The sequence below is a fragment of the Cheilinus undulatus genome, linkage group 21, assembly GCF_018320785.1.
Source record: "Cheilinus undulatus linkage group 21, ASM1832078v1, whole genome shotgun sequence".
NCBI lineage: Eukaryota > Metazoa > Chordata > Actinopteri > Labriformes > Labridae > Cheilinus > Cheilinus undulatus.
Window position 1 is genome coordinate 34,801,946 of NC_054885.1, and position 21,644 is coordinate 34,823,589.

The window sequence follows — 21,644 nt, forward strand, 5'->3', positions numbered from 1 at the left end:
ACCAAAAAGAACACACTCACCTCTGTTCATGCTTTGAAGGAAGTAAAGTTGAATGTCTGCAGGCACCCACGCAATGAGAGATTTGTGCTCATTTTGCTTTTATTGCACACTTTAATCATTTAGTAAACAGATCTTCACAGTAACAATGCAATAGCAGAAAACAGAAGCAAACCACTGTGCAATGAAGCTTTTTAGGTCTTCCATGTATTTATAGGTATTTACACTGAGAATATGAAACCAGAGCCAGAGGTTTTCCCTGTGGAGGAGGCCTTTGAGCCTCCCTTTTCATCCCCAAAGCACTTCTCCGACTGAAGCCCAGCATCTCTGGCTTTAAACTGTCTGTGGCTCTATGAATCCTGTCCACAATGAAAACCCCAAAAACATTCAAGTACTGTATTTCTGTCATTGCACAGGTAGCGGGTTAGCCAGTGCACAGGACTCTCAGGAGGAAAAACAGCATGGCACCACTTCACTAACATAAAGTCCAGAAGTATGCGTTGTTTTTCTAACATCTGAATGTGAAAACGTACCCAGAGGAATGTTAAATAATATCCAAATGATAAGGTATCTACGGTAAATATTCCCCAAAAAATAAAGTAAAAATAATAAGCTTATCAAAACGCTCCCATTCCCAATAAATAGTCATTTGGACATCACAAAACTAAATCAACATTGTAGCTTTTTGCATTGCATAAATAAACAGCTGTAAATGTTGCAGACCTGTATGTCAACACTAACCAGCACTCTGGCTTCCAGTCTTTGCATCAAGAGTATTTTTGGTTTGAAAAATCTGGGGCCTACCCTACAAAGTGAGATCGGCACACCTCTGCTATCTTTCAGTGACCTGGCTTCACTAAGAGGAGGGTCACATGAGGTTACCTTTAGTGGCATACTTAAGGGTCGCATGAGGCTGCCTAAAATGCTGATGAAGCAGCACAGGGTTCCTTTGTGCACATTCATGGAAAAAGGGTGGTTTAAGCAGCATTTGACCAATTATTAACATGAACATTACTGTCATCAGCAGATCATCATACCTCGCAAACTCAGAGCAAACAATATTACATGGACAAGAAGTTAGACATATACTGGCAGCTAATGCTGTTGGTACTGCTATTTGCTGCTGTAATCCATCAGGACATTATTAATCACACTATTATTATTTTGGTGGCTGATGTGTTTATGGTTTACAGAGTTATCTCAATTTAGTTAGGAAAAAAAACCACAACAATAAATTTCTTGTCAAAATGTTTGTTTACAGAATTTGCACTGCCCTGGGCTAAAACTAAGAAGTATAACAGTCAAGCATAAGCTTCATGTTATAGTGTGGGACAGACTTTTTGATCGCCATGAAACAGGAAGCTTTTTCTCAAACACTAGTGGACATCAATTTTTGAAAATTCTGCAAAATGCAAGGGGTTTCTCTTGCCCTCAGATAGGTTCATCTGATCCAAATATAAGTAATTTTACAGTTCATAGAGAGGCTAAAAAAAAAACAAAAAACTTTTTATACATATAAAACTCACAGGCTGGGGCTGTGCTTGCTTCCTCTATCAAAGAAAGTTACTGAGTCTTCAATATACAGGCTACAAACTTCCTGATACTAAAAACAGGTTTTGAGTTGACCTCAGAATACTGGTTTGACACATTTTAACACCACTTTAAGATTCATAGGCAGCGTTTAAGACTCTGGAAAAACTACTTCCTGTTTCATGGTGAACAAAAAAAATTGCCATGACTATGCTTTCTTTTGCTTCCATAACCCAACAGGATATAACAAATCATGATATCATTATGATGTTGTTTGCTAATATGCTTAAAACTTACAGTGTTATCTCAATTTACTTAAGAAAGAAGAAACCAGTAAATTCTTCTCGTCAAAATATTTGTTTACAGAATTTTCATGGTAGCACTGACCTGTGCTGAAATGTAGGAGTATAACACAGTCAAGCATAAGCTTCATATTCTAATATGGGCCATATTTTTTGTTCGTCGCGAAACAGGAAGTTTTTTTCCCATGAGTCTTAAGACACTCAAATAATCTTTGCACAAAAAAACTGAATGAGAAAGGGAGAGGACTGACATCCATTTTGGAAAATTCTGCCAAATCCAAGGGGAATGAAGCCCTCAAAATGGATTCATCTGATCAAAATATAAGAAATTAAGGGGAGCAGATGGCCTAGTGGTTAAAGGTGCTCCCCATGTACGCAGGCGGCCTGGGTTCGAATCCGGCCTGAGGCCCTTTACTGCATGTCTCACCCCCACTCTTGACCCTGTTTCTGACTCTATCCACTGTCCTCCCCTATCTAATAAAGGCACAAAAAAGCCCAAAAATTAATCTTAAAAAAAAAAAATAAATAAAATAAAAAAAAAAAAAAATATATATATATATATATATACATATATAGGAAATTAATAGTTCCTAGAGGGATGAAAAAAACTTCCTGAGATTAAAAACAAATTTCTGAGTGGTTAGGGATTTGAAGTTATGATTAAAAAAACAGTCTGGGTGAACAGTTTTTCTGTACCTTATTTATAATTCCCTCACAGCTTTTTGACACATTTTAAACCACTCTGGTGAGATTCATGTCTTTACTAGCATTTTAAGACTCAGAAAAAACTACTTCCTGTTTCATTTCAAAATTTGCCATGACTATGTTTTTTGATGTGTATTGAGCTGACTTGAACCCACTGGCAGTTGTATAAAGAATACAACAAAGAAACGATGACGACATATTTTATTTTATTTTTGAAATTTGCTGCAGGCCATTTAGGAAATGGGCTGGGGGCCAGGGTTGTAGTTTGAACACCCCTGTTACAGGGTAAATAAAGTTTTTCTGACCCCTCAGATTCAACAAGGTAAATCCTTAGGAAGACCCCAGAAAAATCATGTGAAAAACTGTTTGCTGGTCTTCGACCCTCCTAATCCATGATTAAGAGATCTGATTGGTCAATGCATTCACTCATCCCGAACATAACCCACTCTAGAACAGCTAAGGTGTTCAGTGGTTCAGCAGCTGTCCTTAAAACCCTGAAGTAACCTCACTAACTGTAAATTCAGCTTTGTAGCATAGCCCCAGATTTTAGCATTGTGTTGTTACACTGCATGTAGAGCCAGCTAGACTTGCAGGGGGACTGGGGAAAAGAATAAGGCAAAGTGAAGGTGCTGTTTGAAGTACAACATTAAATAAACCAAGATTAATGCAGTTCAGATGTATGTGATAACATTTTCAGTCGGACTGTCCCGTGTCTGCTGAAACAAAAAGCTTATAAGATAAACAGAAAACACCGTTTCTCCTGGTGTTACATTTTTTCTGCTGATTGTAGAAGCTGAGACAAGCTTTACAAAAAAAACATCTTCCACACAATTTGTCAACCTGTTTATACATTTGGAAATCTGGTAATAAAGCTTATTGTCTGACCATATGCTGCCCAGTCAGTGAGAGTTCTCATTTGGTTATGTTCTAATATCATAAAACACATAAAACAAACCCTTGATGTGACTGAAACAAACAGAAATCTGAACACAGCAGTGGATCTTTTATGTCTCACACAAGACCAAAGTACATCTGTTTCTAACAAATCCTCTGTGTAGCACAGTCCCTCCTGGTTTCTGTGGACCGGTTCTATTCAAACACACTTAAAAGCAGGTTCCATAGAGGCAATAATGGCAAGTCTCGGAATTCACTGAATTCAGCTTGATATCAGAAGTGGGATCTTTTTTTTCCCATTGGACGAACAGCCATAGATGTAGTCCCTTCTTTTTTCACGTCTTCCTCGGTTTTCGCTCCTCACTACCTGTGACCCAGGCTCCTGTGGGTGGCTGTGTCGACCAGATCTTCCTCCACCACATTAACATAACCTTCTTTCTCTATGCAGCCTGCCAGGACCTGCAGCACCAGCCGGAGCCTGCGGTCCATGGCCTGGAGGTGAGGCTGGATGAGGATGGGGGTCAGTTTGTCTCGGAGCAGAGACTCCTCCATCAGCGAGCTCAGCTTGTACTCCTCTTTGGCCAGCAGCTGGAGGCGCAGGTAGGTGGACTTCCTCACTCTAGAAACAAGGAATGAAAGATAGTTTAGATATATTCCTACTTTGAAACAGATAGTGCTACTTTGGTTCTTACTAGCAAGTGCATTCATATTACTTTTAAATGTACACAATAGTGTGTTGGGCTAAGCCTCATGTTGGAAACACCTAGCCCCAACCCTTTTCCCAAACATATCTTGCTTGCTGCATTTGAGTGAAGAGCTTATTAAAGGACCAGCAAACACACAACCTCTGGGTCCTGCTTCTAGCAAAAAAAGCCACACCAGCTCCACTGAAAAAGAGAGATAGAACACAAGATCTGACCTGCAGCACTGGCTGAGAGGCACCAGGATGGACAGCTCATCATGGGAGTGTTTTCCAAACCTGCAACATCATGGAGAAAGTTGGAAAACTAAAGCAGGATTCATTGTAAATACACTCCTTGCTGGCTAAAAAAGTTTTTGCAAGATGTTTCACTGATTTGGATGCAACAATGTCATCATAGGAGATCTAATGACTGGTGGTTGTGTGGACATTTTACCCTCTTCCGTTGTCCAGATGAATGATGAAGGTGTCATTTCCAAACTTCTCAAAAGTCTCGTAATGATGTCGATCCATGTTACCTGTGCAAGGATACAGCCAATATTTTTCTTGTAAAAAGAACCATAAATAACCTGTTCATTATAGATGATGTCAGCTTACTTACCCATCAAGAAGTCAAAGATGGTCATATCCATGACGTCCAGCAGCCGAGTGCCTCGGTCATACGGAGGAGTCTGCTTCACCTCATCACAGTAATCCTGGTCAACCTCCCATCTGAGGAATCAAACAAAAAAGCAAATATTATACTTGGATGCCTTGACATGTAGTAGAGGGTCATGACTGTGGAGATTTGATGTCTTATCTTACTCTGCTTTCTTGCGTTTGTGGTACGAGCGTCTCCAGGGGTTCCTCCAGGTCTTACGTTTGGCCAGGTTCAGGTCAGGCAGGAAGGCTGCGAGCGAGCCTTCGATCTGGTCTGGTTTACCGCACAGAGCATGCTCAGTGGAGCAGTAGTAGGAGCACTCGCCGTAGAAGCAGACGTTATTGGCTGAGGAGGGAAAAGTAGAGATTTAGAGAAGGGGTTGAAGAGGATGAACAAGCAGTGGTTTTGTGCATTATTTCTTGCTTGATGTTGACGGTGGAAGAAAAAATTGAGTTTGAGGAAAGAACAAGAACTTCTACAGAGAAAAAGCCCTGTGTTGAAAGGTTTTTCCACGGTTAGGAGCAGTGATTAATCAGACATTGGGCATAAGAAACAAAAAGAGCCCAAATATCATTCATACCTCCTCTGAGTTAGCTCTTTTGAATCACATCCATATAAAAAAGAATAAAAAATCTTCAATAAAGTTTCTAATTTGACCTTTTATTTACTGCAAACATGTTATTCATTCCTCAGAGTGTACAAGCTAATCTTAACCTCCCAAGGCCCTGTATGCATATATGAGAACATCATTTTGGCTTTACTACAATTTAGAAATAATTTCTATTACAGTGTTTGTAGATAATTGTCTGGAATCTCAATTAAAGCAGAAGTAACTTACTTAAATATGTAACTTGTTTTTTCTTGGAAATTATATGTTTTTTTTTTGTATTTTGGGGAATTTTCTTGGGTATTTGCAAGTATTTCCATGGAAATTTGGGGGGATTTTTTGCATATTTTGGAGAGTTTAATTGGATTTCTTGAGGGACATTTGCTTTGGATGCTTGTAGGAAGTAGTTCAGAAATTTTCAGATGATTTATATAAGTTTTGTGAAGTGTAATCTTTCGGAATTTTATTGGACTTTTAGTGGGCATTTGCTTTGAAAATCTAGTGTATTGTCATGGTAGTTTGTGAAATTAATTTGTAATTTCTGGGGAACTGACTGGGAATTTGGGGTGGTGGTGGTGGGTATTGTAAGGGGGAAAGTTTAGGGGAATTTTTCATCATTTTCACAAATTTTTGGGAAATGTATTTGTAGACTTTTGGTAATCTGACAAAGTATTTAAAGGGGAATTTGCTTTGAAACTTACTTGACAATTTTCTGGAATCAACATGCATTTTTGGGGGATTTTTTTTAAAATTGGAATGATTGGGCTTAATGATAAAATTTCATTGGAACATTTGGGGAATATTTGAAGAAATTTTGTGTACTTTCCATGGAATAATTTAAATATGTCTGAGAATTTTCACAGAAATTGCATTTTATTTTTTATTTTAGGTAATTTGTGTGGATTTTGTAAAAGAAACTATTTAACAGATTCAGAACTTTTTAGCGGAAATTCTGGTTAGGCTTGGCCTTAAGTAGTCCTTGTGGTGTGTCATCAAAATAAGAAAAGTAACTCCACCATGCCTCTCTCAATGCAATAAAGCTGCTTTAATTCTATCTGTATGGTTTTTTAAGGTTCTTTTCTTTAAGCCACAGATGTGTGAGAAGATTGGGATTCAGTCTTTTCATTCTTTTCTCATGCTTCTTTTCAGAATCAGCTATCCTACACTGCCATCTCCTGGTGACTCTTATTAATTACTTTATCTATCAGCTCATACTCCAGTGCTTTCCTCTCATTAGTGCTGCCTTAAAGAGCAGACCAGGACATACAAACTCAGACACCTCCCCCACCACAGGCACATCACCTACTTCAAACATCACTCAGTTTACTTTTCGCTGAAGACAGTGATATACGGTTTGTTTTGTCCTCGTTTCAAACAGGAAGAGTGATGCTGCCAAGACGCTACGTCTCTGTGCCAAGCTGCAGAAGCTGGCAGGGCGTCTACCTGGTGAAATGAAGAAGGTCCTCCACAGCTTCTTATCTCGCGTCACGTCTCTGATCTCTCTTGTCATGTTGACAAGCCGGCCCGCCACCGGGGGCACCCTACGGAAGTCCAGGATCCTATAGAGAGAGAGGGAGATAAAGCAGTGCTTATTAAAGGGAATAGAAGGTAGATAGTGATATTGACACAATAAACTGAAAAGCCTGCAAACATCATGTGGAGATCTGCAGACTGCAAGTGACATAAGGGCTGACTGGAAAGAAATGCACAGTTATTGCATACTTAAGCACTACTCTTATGGTGCATTATATAGTATTTCTAGTGAAACTGTTATAATTTTTAATAATTCCAGAGGATAGCTGGTACCTTGGATACCTATACAGATCAGATTCTTTTATTCTTTAGTCTTCTATGGTGTCTCAAGCCAGATTTTAAAGACTGTTCAACCAAACAAAAAAAGTGGAATTTTGCCACTTTCACACTTTATTTCCTGTGTATAAAGACATGCATACAGGCAAAGTTTTATAAGCTCAAGACTTGTGGATGGACTTCTTTATGGACTCATATGTTACTGTTGGATATCTAGTTTCAGTCTGAGGGATTTTGAACTGTGGAGGAGTCCACAAAACCCATCGTTTGGGGCTTGTTAGAAAAACCTACCATTTGACTTCAAAGATTTGCAAAAGAGTGAGTGGGTTGTGTAGTTTCTTCACTCCTGGAAAGAATGCATGTACACAGTGTTGTTCCTTTGCCAATTTCTCTGTTTTCCAATGTTATTTTTGTGCCAAATCAAATGTTTTGCAGTCATGAGTTTTCTTGTAGCTGGTTGGCTTGGCTCCGGGATTAGAAATAATGATGTAAGAATTTTCTGAAATGCCTATGGAGGATTTGAAAAGGGATATGTACTTCCAAAACCAGTGCAGCAGTCACTAAAGAGCTCCATAAGCAGAATATCTGATCACCTTTCCCTATGATAAATGTTTGTAATCAAACCGGTAAATGCAGGACTTGATTGCTTTCTTCACAGCACACATAAAGGTTGAAAAACTCATAATCTTACAGTGATTCTGGTCTGCTTTTATAATTTGCACCTACCCAATAACGACTGAAAAGGTGAATATCTTTGCCTCCTGTTCCACTACCACACATTAGCACAAACACAGCCTTTGTGGATCAACTAAAACCCTATCAATCCTCTATACTTAATGGTATGTTTACTCCACTCTCCTCCTGTTCTTTCCCCACCTGTTTACCTCTCTTCCCTTTAATGTCAGCACACTACACCTATTCAGCCCCTCTTAAGGCCTCCTCTCTGTGTGTTTGCCGTCCAAATGACCCAGAACACTCAGACTAAAGCTAAGCCTCCTGGGAGCAGACACACATTCACAGAGTTGGGTGAAACTTTAGCCTATAGAGGACACTATACAGGCTCTGCAAACTGCACCGTCACGTCTGGCCGTGGTGACAAAGGAGCACCTGTGTGAGTGCATTCGCATGTGTGCATTTGCCTGTGTGCAGTCTCCTGAAAACACTCCCAGGACTCACAACAGATGGTATTATAGTGCACATGCAAAGAGCAAAGGATAAAATGAAGCTCTGAGATCCCAGAGTAATTACAGGAGAGGAGTGATTCGAGTTTAAGAGCTCTGCTCTTAAATTTAAAGGATGTTTAGATGCATTTCATCACAGTTGTGTGGAATATAGTTAGAGAAAGTTTTAGAGAAAAACATCCTCCAATCCTGCAGTCCTGAGTTAGTATGAAGCTATAAATTAGTCAGAGCTTAGACTGGGAAGTAGAAGCTGCTGTGGTCGGGAAACTGGATTGTAATTTGCCACTTTTAAACCATCTCCTGGTGGTAATGACGTGCTTTTTATTTCCTGTTTGGGTCCATTTTCCAGCCCACACAAACACGTGCATCTGAGGTTAATAAACTGCACGGCTGTGGCACAAGTCTACTTGGTCTTCTGCTACTTGATAGGAATATTCCATTTCTGGTATTTGCATCAAACCTAGTCTCTTCTTTTTAATTTGAATATAAATGATTTCTCCGAGCATTTAAAAGCATTCAAGACTTGATGTATAGAGGGTTATTTACCAGCTAACCATCTCATATATGTTGATGCTTTGCAAAATGGGTCAGTCTGATGACAGACATGGAATCTGGCCAGTCCATCTGCTTTGTAAGGTCAGTTAAAGCATAAAAAATGACACATTCAAAAGTTAAAGGACTTAAAGTTAATGGAGTTAAATATTGAAGGCACATTATCAGGAATGATTTGAGTTAGGCTCAACAAATCAATGTGGCTATATATTGTCACATGTCCTTTGCAAATGCTTGTATCAATGCAGATGTTACAGAACTGATATGGCCATAAATGAAAGTTTAACAATACACATCCTCTATGTTGCAGTTAATGAGAAAGCCATTAGGGGCTGCAGCAGAAGCTAAACTCTGTAAAATGAGGCATGCTTCATCAAAACAAACAAATATGGATGACAAAGTATTACCACTGCCTAAATGACAAGCAAAGATCTTGGACATGAGCCACGCAATATGCAAGCTGTGCAAAAACAAGGTAAAATACTGCAGCAACATGGCCAACATGCAGAGACACATGACAAGATGCCAGCCTATATCACAAGAAGTTAGCAACAACAGTTAGGTTTGCTACACTGTGTGGATTGTGTGCCCTCACATCCATCACTGAATTAACCTTACAAAGCAACTGGACAGGCCATATTCCATGTCTGTCATCAGGCTGACTGGTAAATAACCCACAATATATAAAGTCTTACAAGCTTTGTGTGATTGGCTAGATTCCATGTCTGCTGTCCTAAAAAAAATCTTGTGAAACAATTGTGCCAGGTCTGAGGACCGGACCAGTGTCAATAAGGTGGTAGCTACAGGTGGGGTTTTGATATACTGGGAGCTGATAGGAATGGCTGTCACAGGTGTAGCAATTAGATGGATGTAGCAAAAGAAGAGTAAAGAACCACACTGAAAGCTTTTCATGGCAGGAAGATATTTTCATTCTTCTCCCCATCTGCTTCAGCATGCCATAGCTACAGGTGGGGGTTAGTCATAGTGGAAGCTGGTATATACAATGACTGCCAGAGGTGAAGCTATTAGCTTGGATGTATCTTTAGCAGCAGTTTTATTGGATACAGACATCTTTTCTTTATTGAAAGAGAAATAAAGAAGCCTTTGAGATGCATGAGTTTTATCTACCAACAAGCTCCACTGATCAAAAACTACAACAGCTCCTGCCTGCTAAACTCACTTTACTCAGTGGACCTTCGCATGCTTACTACCTTGTTTTGTCTCATTGCTCTGAATGGCCAATAATGATTGTGACAGACAGAACACACAGATTGGTTTGAAAAATATCGCATCCAATGGATACAGTCTATCCTGCATGTCAGATTATCACTGAGTCTATAAAGTCAAAATTTCCCTCAACTCTAACTGGGATGAGAAGCTCAACATCAGCACTTTAATGCTCTATAGACTTAAGCTGTACAGCAGTATAGCTGCTAATGAAGGCTTCAGAGAGCCTCTTATTGAGTTTGATTAATGCTGTTTAATCCCCACTCTTTAGTTCATGACAGAAACGGCGGTGCTGACATCATATGCATATGTAAAGCAAAAACACATTCCTGCAAACACAAGTGGAGGAAAGCTACAATATTACTGCTGTATCAAAACAAAAGCATAATAGATGGACAACAGGGAGGGAGGACCTTTTCATGTCAAAGTAAGTAAATCACACATTTATTCATGGCACAGAGGTTAAACACTAACTACACTCTATGGGGATCAGTTCTATTGAGTTGAGTTCTCAATCTAAACCAAGATGTAAGCATTGGAGGAACTGAGCAGCATGGCTTGGTTGGGGTCAGAGGGGCTGCGCCATTTCAGCAAGAACTTAGGCGACACATGTGGAGCCCAAGAAAGCAGCACAAAACATGAATGAGATACAGCAACAGAACGGCAGTTTCCAAAAGCAGTCTCTAATGTAACATCCAGCTTTTAGACGTCAACAATAAACATTTTGTGTTCACCATGACATGACACATCTTGTAGAAATTAAGGAGTTCTCTGTCTTTGGAAGCTGTTGGACATACCATGCATTCAGGAAGTTTCAGACAACCTGCAGCCTGATGCGATAATCCTCTTAATTAATTTTTGATCTCATTAATATTCTCTCATTACCCCAGAATTTTAGAATTTTCTGCAAATTCATTAAAAAGAAAAATACTGAAATAGCACACTGACATAGTAAGTATTCAGACCCTTTATTCCATACTTAGTTGAAGCACTATTGGCAGCAATTACAGCCTCCAGTCTTTCTCAATATGACAACAAGCTCTGCACACTGAGATTGGGGTATTTTCTGCCATTTTACTGTGCAAATCCTCTCAAGCTCAGTCAAGTTAGATGGGGACTGATGGTGGGTCTCTGCAGAGATGTTTGGTAGGATTTAAGTCAGGGCTCTGGCTGGGCCACTCTAGGACATTCACAGAGTCGTCCCTAAGCCACTCCTGTATTGTCTTGGATGTGCGCTTAGGGTGATTGTCATGCTGGATTGTGAACCTTTGTCCCAGTCTGAAGTCCTGAGCACTGTGAGACATGTTTTCACTGAGGATATCTCTGTACTTTTCTCCATTCCCTCAACCCTGACCAGTGTCCAGTCCCTGCTGCTGAGAGACAACCCCACAGCGTGATGCTGCCACCACCATGCTTCACTGTTGGGATGGTACTGGGCAGATGATGAGCAGTTCCAGGTTTCCTCACAGTCTGAAAGTCCTTCAGATGCTTTTGCACTGAGGAGAAGCTTCTGTCCAGCCCCTCTGCTATAAGCTTAGTTTGGTGGAAGGTTGCAGTGATGGTTGTCCTTTTGGAACTTTGTCCCATCTCTATACAGGATCTCTGGAGCTCAGTCAGAGTGACCATTAGGTTCTTGGGCACCTCTTCACCCCCGATTGCTCAGATTGGCTGGACGACCAGCTCTTGGACGGGTAAGATGCGAAATTCTGTTTGCACTTTGTCATTACGAACGTAGATTAATGAGAGAAAAAATGAATTTAAATGATTGTAGCATCAATTATTACTTTTAGAATGCACTGTATTTAAGGTAATGCAATGCACTGAAGTGTTGTCTGTTAAAACCAGATAGAATCTGGACTGAAGGAGGCAAAGCAAGTCTCAGTGACAGTACATTTTTGGGGTTGCATGCCAAAAAACTGTAGCCGGAGGTTGACAGTTCCTTGAAAACAATGTCACCTCCTGGCTGTTGTGGTCCTGCTTGCAGAATTTGAATCCTAAATGCCAAACATGTCGACAATGTCAGATGGCTCTGTAGCTGCTTTTGAGGTTTAAGATTAGGTCTGTGAAACCCTCATATTACCAGATAATCTAGGTTGAATATTGGAACGAAGCAAGGGCACAAAGTCGATTCCTCTAATTGTCTGGAGGTATAAAACTGGTATATATCTTTCCCTTTTCCCATGGAGTCTGAATTCTGGCCTCAGGCAGCCAACACAACCTTAATCTTCCTCACCAGAATCCCAAATCATCAGATTTGACTCCTCTTAACGCTCCTCTGTGGAGTATTTTTCATACCTTGTCTGCTGAAATCTGCAGAGTAACAGGATCATGAGGGAATCATTAAAACTCAGCAGCAAGTGAGGATGATCTGAGCGCTCTGTGTTAGCTAATCCCTCATGTACCAAATCCCATTCACATTCTCACAGCTTTAAAGTGCGTTATGGCACACCTCAGGTTTATAAATGTGTGAAAGTGTCCGCTGTCTGGACGTGAATGAACCTATGTGACCTCTTCTTCCAGACCAAACAGACTGTGAAGGATGATTTGAAAATAGCTCCGTGAGGGAAAACTGATGAGTCATAGAGAAACAGCAGCACAACAGAGCTTTTTATGCCAGAACTCACCTGTCCAAGTGGAAAGCAGCGATCTCAGCATTGTGCCTCTCAAAGTCGGAGAAGTAGAAGAAGTCTGGAGGGGTTTCCTGCTCCCGAGTCTGCCTGAAAGATAGAAGGGAAGAGAATGTCAGCAGGGTGGTAATTTAATCAAAACCGTACAGTTCTTTGTAGTTTGATGTCTTTGTGCTAAAAAAATCAAAAAAGAAAGAAAGGAAGCTGAGGACTAGAGCACTTTTATTTCTTCATTAATGAGAACCATATAGTGAAAGAGATCTGTTAAAACTGGAGGCTGAATTTCTCCCAAGGTGTTTTCTCAGCTCCCAGCTTCATTAACAATGAAGTTTCAAACAACCGTTCTAATTAAGACATCATAAATGATATGTTTAGGGATGCTCCAGTCAAGTTTTTGGCTGCTTATATCAACACCAGTCATTTATGAGTGAGATTGAGAGATGATGATTATGTTTTGTTATAGCAGCTGGTTTAGTGGGTGGCCACCTTTCCAACTATTCTAATAGTAGAGGAAAAGTTGTCTCAATGACAAATTGGCTCTTAGCAATGGGCTGAGGTCTGGTGGCCCAAACCTGCTGTCATCTCAGTGAGTAAACAAGCCAACTCAACACAAAATAGATATTGCAAGAGAGGAACTCAATTTCTTCTCCTTACAAAGCTGATGGATCGTCCGGATTCCATATCAGTCATCATGTAGATCCATCTTGACAAGCTTTGAGCTAATACACCAGTTCCCGCTCATTAAAAGGTGGACATATTTTACCCTTTTAGGACAAGAATATATTGGTCTCAGAGGTCCCCAAAACATGGCTGTGACGTTTTTTGCTGAAACAACACTCCAGTGTTGGATATTTGCATGTCTAAAAACCCCTCTGTTTCAACCCTTCTCAGAATGAGCCATTTCTGTGTCTGTGGCTCTAAATGGTAATTAGCTGTCTGACTCCACCCCTGACCACACCCCTCTCAGGAAATGGATGCAGGACTCCTGATGTTACAGATTCGAACCAGCAATCAGCAGGGTAATCCACTGAGCTAACCAGCATCTCAGCTGGTACCTGAGAGGATCAGTAGAGGAGGGCAGAACTTTCCTCCAAGTGGGGGAGGGCCAACCCAACCTGGGGGCGGGTGCTTACACCCCATGTGAGGTCACTAGATGTAAAATCCGAGAACGGCTTGTTTTAGCACACATTTTCTGAAAGGTGGAGAAAGAGAAGGGGAGAGGGAATGGATTTTTCTGGTACTTGAGGGGACAGGCCAGGGGCACATATTTGTGTTAGAAAAGCTTGAAAAAGTGATTTTTGCATAATATGTCCCCTTTAAGAAGAACAAGGCACAAGCTATGGGTGTGGTTTAATCACAGTGACTGTAAGCCTGTAAACAATGGTGGCCATTGAAGAGATTTGTGTGGATGCAGCTATAGCTTAACCTGGCATGCCAGATGGATATGCGGATGATTGGGTGAACGCTCTGTCTGTCACATATTTACGGGCCAATCAGAGCAACAAAACACATGACGTAGCCGCTACTGAAGAGTAAACTCCATAAAGAACTGCATAACGTGAACGATGGCGACTGTAGACATGTCAGTACACAACTTTTGTCGTTTTTGAAAAGAAAACAACTCACTGCTGTTCTTTGTTCCTCTTTTAAAGAAGAAATGTCATCAAGTTCTGATAAAACTGTTGCTTTAGCAGCATCCATGCTAATGTTTTCTGCCATAATTGCACCAGTCTCTTGCTGCTGCTTGCTTATGTCACAACTCTGTCTGAAAGTACTGCCCCTCAACACTGATTGGTCCTGTCGCTTTCTAACCGGGAGCTTTGCAAGATGGATTCGCCAGTAAGAAATACGGAAAGGGGGGTATCCATCTGCTTTGCAAGGTTAAACCAGTTTCAGCAAGAGCTGAATTTACAGTCTGGCTCCACTGACAGTGAAGAGTTGCGAGGCTGCTTGTTAAGTTTTTGTTATGTAGTTTACTCCTGTGCATACCTTCTAAATCATATGTTTTGTTTCTTCAGATATGACAGATTGTCCAGTTTCTTTTTGATAGGTTCTGTGTGTCCCAAACAAGGTCTATGGGCTATAACCCAGAAAGATGTGAAATATATTCCCTGCCATTGATATGTGACTCAACTTTACAATTTGTAGTCATAGGATATGGAAATTTCTCAAATGGTTTTTGTATATTAAGAACCAATGTGCTTCCTTGCCAGCAGCAAGGACAGAAAAAAACAGCTATAAAAGAAATTAGATATTGTAAACAAGTCAAAAAACTACATAATGACTGTGGACTGCAGTTTTATGGCATAAACCAAAGTAAAATCCACAGGTGATCGGCCTAGTCAATCAGTTCAACAGAACCTCTGATGAACTTCAGTTTTTCTCTGAATTAAATGTCTTCATTTTTTTCCAGACACTTCTGCTCCCGTCTATGCAAATCTCCTCTCTTTCATCAGCATTCTCCGTCTCCTGTAGGGCGAAACTCATCTCGGCATCTGCTTCCCTTTCTGGGACAGCGGCTGACGCACGAGACCAAAGCCTGCGTGGACAAGGCTGCTGAAGGGAGGCTGGATGAGATTCTTGCTCACATCCTGCAGTTCCTCCCAGCGATCACGCTCACACAGACACACATCCAAGAGATGTGAAACCCTGCCAGCCGAGCCATGGATCTGAGTCAGGAACTGCTAGAAGCCTCTTTGTGTCTGTCTGTCTCTCCTCTCTGCCTGTCTGGCAGCGGGATATTATCCCCTCCGCTCTTGCTTTCTCTTTCTCACACACACCTGGCATTAACCTGCTGCAGCTGCTCTGCTTTCACACACATAAACTCTCAGACATGCAGCCACTTGTTTTATCCCCTCCTGCTCTCCTCCTGGTTTGAATTCATCTTTGAGGAGGAGCTTTGCTTTGGTTTTCTTCTCCTTTGTCTCCCAATTGTCTTGAAAAGCAAAACCACCAAACAACAGAAAATTACCCACTCTTCTTTTCATTGATGTGTCAGGAAAGCAGCCATTTACTTACTGATCAATCCCTGCTTTTGTAATCTGTTCTATTTTATACAGACCCAGGATGGAGAGAGGTTGGGCAATGTATCTAGTTTTAAGATATATCAGCATACTTATAAACAAGATATGGGGTAAGATACTTATTTAGATGGAAAATAGATGCCAGGCCAATTGCACCGTAAAGGATTGTTGAGTAATATGCTTCTGACCACAAGTTGATCCATCTGAAGTTTTTAGTCTGAATGGTCATGATCATTTTATTGATTTTATTGGACAATTCATGGTTTTACATGTCAAAAATGCAGGCAATGTCCACTACACTGTCGTAACTCCATATATTCATTAGTGACTTTTGAAAAGAGGGTGAAACACTGAGACATGCTTGGATTTGAACTGGTGGGGGCAAAGAACTTCAATGAAAATGTCTTTTCTTGTGGTCTCTGATTCTCTGATTCCCTGATTCGCTCCATGTCTCTATGTTTCTGTCAGCAGACAACACTGACTTCTGAGTATTTCCAGGTTGATGTGCCAGCACAGATGTAGATTGGTTGAGTAGTATAATGTGGGACTGGTTCTGCAGCAAAGACAGGAAAGGTTACTCCATTTAAAAATGGACTACTGTTGAAATGCTTGAAGGCAGCCCCATTTGGAAGGGAAATTACAGGTCAGGTCAGGTACATGTGAGCATGTGCCGGTTCAGTCCTGTGCTGCTCTGGCCTCCTGATGGCCATCATCCAGGACTGTGCTTGGCCCATGCCCCATCTTTTCAGGTATTCTCCCAGCTGCCCCCTCCACGATGCACATGGTGGACCCCAGGGTCTGGACTAGCCCATCAAGTCCTGGGCACCCAGGACTTGGAGAGCTAGATCAGGCCCTGGGAAGTGCACTAGGTGCCTGTAAAAGCACAGCTGCTCCCATATCAGGCAACTGACCCTTCTAATCTCCACTTTCCTTGGCATGTCAGCATTATACACACGGTCTAGCTCATCGCCCTGTATGTGGGTTGAAGTCTGCACTCATAAAGCACTCATAAAGCCAGCAGATCTATGGATTATGCTGCCAAGGTAGGTGAACTGCTCTACAACTTCTCACAGACACAGATTCGATGGCAGCATCCAAGACATCCCCAAATACCTGGATCTTTGTTATGGGGTGCTGTCCCAATGCTTTAGCCTCCTCACTCTACAAGTCTAGAGCCCCCACAAGGACTCTACAGTCTTTGCAAGGATCGCAGCATCATCAGCAAAATGTGTCCAAGTCCACATCACCATGCATCGTGGAAATGATAATATGAAACATCACCACAGATCGCCCAGCCCTACCTCCTCCTCTCCCCTCTTTGAATTAGACTCTAAGTTGGATTGTTCCCTCTTCCCTTTCTCCCAATTGTCTTGAAATGCCAAACCACCAAACAACAGAAAATAACCTGTCCTTCTTTTCATTGACGTGTCAGGGAAGCAGCCATTTACCCACAAATCAATGGCTGCTTTTGTAATCCCCTTCTTCTTTTTTACCCAGAGCAAGAAAAGGACTGATTGTGTTTCTCATTTCAGGGTGCCACACAGCAAAGAAAAGGCAGATAAAGAGAGAAGGTAGTTTAAAGGTGACCTTTACAAGCCGGAGCACTCATTGCACCTGTGACGCCACTTGTTATCACTCAAACTCAACTGTTATCAAAGTACCTTATCGTGTATAGATAATCAGTACTGCAAAAAGGCTAAGCAGCAGAGACAGAGGAGCACACTGAGGGCTGAAATGGGAGCTTTTCTTCTTCATGATGTAGGCATGAGTCATGCATATTAACAGCTTTTACTTTCATACGATACTGTGCATAGAATTCAGTAAGAAAGCAAGAGAATGAGTTTGACCAGGCTACACAGAACATACTGGAGTTCAGCACAATCTTCTAGTATGTGTGAGGTGATGAAGCTGAACTGCTTGCCTCTGTGGACTCTGTTTATGCTGACTCGGCAGTTTTAATGCTCTTTCATGAGCTCAGACCTGCACAGTGGAGGGTTATATTAGAGAGATGGAAGAGAAGGAGGAGAGAACACAGGGACAGCTGTGGTCCACACTCTGCAGAAACTCTGCTTCTCTCTCTCACAAACACTGGGACACGAGCAAATTAATAAATGTCAGCAACAGAAAGAGGGCAGCACAGACAAAACCAGGGAAGGAAAATCAACATGCAAAGGCACCACTATTGCACCTTTTAGACTGGATCTGATGAGGTGAAATGACCAACTCTCCTCACATGTTCATGCTGACTGAAGATGCAGTGTGATAAAAAGTCACTTAGTTAACTCCATGGCTGCCCCCAAGTCATCTATCAGGTTTTAGTAAATAAAAAGACAGCTGTATTAATGGGGTACACTACAACACCACGGTGGTGGTTCTAAAACAGCCCCAGATTTACCTGGAAGGCCCCTAAAAATTTGCCTTGCTTTGCTAGCTTGCATACACTGTTTTCATCTAGCCTTGCTGTGGACCCCTTGTCATTGCTCCAAGAGGGTATTGCCCCCATATAGGAGTTACTGATTTAAGGAAAAAAGCATTGTGGGTAATTTATGCATGTAGGGTTGTCATGATAACAGATTTTCAAACTTCAATTCTAAACTAGTCAGTTCAGTTCTATTAATACAGTGGTGCCACTGGTTAGAAGTCAGTGATCTGCAGGTATTTAGCCCAATAAATCAGCCAATCAAGGGTGCGTGCCTTGACACCAATAAATCACTGCAGGACTTGATGTGAGAGGATGCTACAGTGCATGGGCTGAAAAAATCTGCTCATTTATAGATACAGTGGTTTCCTCATTAGGTTGACAGCTATTCTGTGTTCCACCAAAATGTATTCTGATGCACAAAGCCCAGTTCCAAAAAAGATGGGACACTAAATTAAAACAGAATACAGTGATTTGCAAATCCTTTTCATCCTGTTTGAAATTCAATATCGCACAAAGACAAGAAATCTAATTTCCAAACTTATGTTTATTATTAAGAAATATGCACACCTTTAAATCTGATGCCTGCAATATGTTCCCAAAAAAGTTGGGACAGTAGCATGCTTACTATGTTGCATCACCTTTTCTTCTTACAGCACTCTGTCAGCATCTGTGCAGTAAGTGTAATGTATGACAGTGCACACCCTGGTCAACTTAAGATGTGCCTCAATCAAAGTTGGGAACGAAGAGTGTCTTCAGTCCCAGGATGCATGCAGAGTCTTGTTAATGGAAGATATAAAAGTGGAAAGCACGATCCTGTCCCAACTTTTTTGGAACATGTTGCAGGCTGCAGTCAAAATGCATGTATATATAAACAAAAAATTAAGACGATCAGTTTAAACATTGGTTAGCTTGTCTTTCTTTTGTATCCAGTTAAATGAAAACGATTTGCAAATCACCATATTCTGAGTGAAGTCATATTTTAAACAATGTCCCAACTTCACTGGAGTCGGGGTTTCTGAGTTATTAAAAAATCATTTTGTCATATTTCTTATCTTTATTACAAACCAGCCATCCCTGGTTAAAATAGAGAAATAGATTGAGATGATAAATGTGCATTGTCTAAGAAAATCAGAAGGTGTTGCAGCTCTAATATAAACTTTAACTGACTTCATACTGTGACAGCATCCTGCTGATTCACTGTAGACAATGAGGAAGAAGAGACAGAAGAGATCTGTCATCTGTTGGTAATCCACTGCAGATTTACACCCCCCACTGACACACATTTTGTCTCTGTCCATAGCCTGTGTGTGTGTTTTAATAAGACTCAGGCTGTGCATCACTATCAGATCGGATGATATAAAACTACAGCTTTAGACCTGAACAGTCCTTTGTTAAAAGATCCTGAGTGCTTAGCAATCAGCCATGCAAGAACCATGTTTCTCAAGTGTCCACCCCCCTTTGATTTACCAGTTCGGTTTGGTTACCGTGCAGCCAAATGAAATTCCCTTTCGCCAGCCTGACCCCACTTGACACCAATTATCGAGCATCCTGCAGCTTCTCTCCTCTGCTCCTTCAGTTTTTTTTCTCTTATTCCTTTCAGCACCCATGTCAGTGTTTGCAACCCATCTTTTCCTTTCCCTTCCAGGTTTCCCACTTTTATCCACCTCTGTATTTTTTCATTACCACCAAGCAGACATATTTGCATTTCATCAAACAGATTAAACCAACAGCTATATCATTTTCCAACCCTCTTGACATGTTTTTAAGGAGTTGTATTACAGTATGAGTCATCTGCTGTGGAAAAGTACCGCTGAAAGTCATATGAGCTCAAAGGTTGAAAAGAAATGTAGGTGATCAGTGCATTTTATTCAGGACACTTGTGTCTAAGTGGCGCCTTGTTTAGAATTGCACGTCTCTCAAGGTGACAGGTGGATGCATGGAGGATAGGACAAAAGATGGTGAGATAAGACCCTTCAGCCTGCTGATTTGTGTGAGTGGATGCTTTTCTGTCATGCACAAGTATCACAGCACAACCAACAACTGCAAACCTTGTGCATATTCATGTAGAGTACATCTACCTGCCTCTGCCTGCTTTTTTCTCTTCATTTTCCTCCACACATGCCGCTTTTTTTTTGCTTCCCCCAGCGTCGGTATCGAATAGAGGGATCTAAGATTTGGCCCAGGGCCCTGAGGTGGCTGTCAAGATTGAATTTCAAATCAATGTTACACAAGTTGTGTTCTAGCCTCAGCTATTTTCAACACACAGGGTGAGGCATCGCCAGGAGGGAAAAGGAAAAGTTATCTGCCTGTGTGGGAAGCAGTACGGGGCGATATTAACATAAGAATGCTGGGGAAAAAAAAGATGAAGAAGATGGATGAGGGCCTGAGTCCGTACTTCAATTTCAAAGTTATTAGATGCTCACGAGGTCGGAGAGAGTGGGAATTAATATGAAGACTGAGTAAGACTATCAGTGATCAGATCTCTGCAGCATCGAGAATTCAGTATGTGGGAGTGCGGAGGTGCAGATATGTGTTTTATACTTGTATAAGCATGAGAAGCTCAGAGAGGTCGTGCGGTTTCATTAATGATCTGCATGAAAACCATGATTCATTAAAAACAACATACTTCAGACACGATGTGTATGAATCCATTACGAAGAGAAATTTAACTTAGAATATACGGTACGCCTTCACAATTCACCTATTGCTAATCCCCGCCCTCCAACGCTATAATACAATCACATTTTATGCAGCTCCGCAATGCACTGAAATCCACAGAAAAGCATGTGAAATTCAGATTCTCCTGCAGTTTTATTAAAACTCATGCAGTTTTAACTCATGGGGTAAAGGCAAACCCTGATAGGAGGTATCCTGAGAGGCTAGAGAATAAACTGTATGCTGTCCCTAAACATCCCTCTACATTCTCATACTTCTAAGGTTAGGCAAGATACTCAGCAGAGTTTGCTGCAAAGCCACAAGAAAAAAAAGAATGTAGCCTAGTGTTAGTTCATGCAGAACATAGTTGTCATACGCCCAGCTGTGATCAGCTGACAGCCAGCTGATCTAATAATCGCTTCCCAGCTCCCACAGCCAATCACAGCTCTTTCTCTCAACACTGCAGTGTATTTAAATATGACGTACTTCTCACTAATCCCTGCTTGCATTGATGTCGATGCAGCACGCTGCTGCTAGCAAAGCTTCACCTCCTCCACCCAAGCCTCCTCCCGTAGCATAAAGCTTGTTATGGGGATTTAAGCACTGAGCAGAGCCTTCTCTGCCAAGTAAAGCTGTATATCCATTTTGCAATAAACTGGTGAAATGTATGACGAGTGTTCCTGATTGAACGTCATTTATTCTGTTGGTAACTTTGCCTCCTAACTACACAAAATCAGCTTGATTATAATGAGTCCTATTGTAGTATCCTGACA

At 41.2% G+C, this 21,644-nt stretch overlaps 1 protein-coding gene across 1 annotated transcript in view; it reads right to left on the minus strand.

Moving 5' to 3' along the window:
• Positions 1-2,441: 2,441 nt before the first annotated feature.
• Positions 2,442-21,644, minus strand: part of fam20ca (FAM20C golgi associated secretory pathway kinase a) — a 75,490-nt gene continuing 56,287 nt past the window's right edge. The window contains exons 4-10 of the mRNA XM_041817069.1: positions 12,769-12,861; positions 6,819-6,934; positions 4,933-5,113; positions 4,730-4,839; positions 4,565-4,646; positions 4,348-4,407; positions 2,442-4,047 (exon numbers count right to left, since the gene is read on the minus strand). Coding sequence (XP_041673003.1) covers positions 3,792-4,047; positions 4,348-4,407; positions 4,565-4,646; positions 4,730-4,839; positions 4,933-5,113; positions 6,819-6,934; positions 12,769-12,861 — 898 coding nt within the window. The 3' untranslated portion in view covers positions 2,442-3,791. The remainder of the gene's footprint in view (positions 4,048-4,347; positions 4,408-4,564; positions 4,647-4,729; positions 4,840-4,932; positions 5,114-6,818; positions 6,935-12,768; positions 12,862-21,644) is intronic.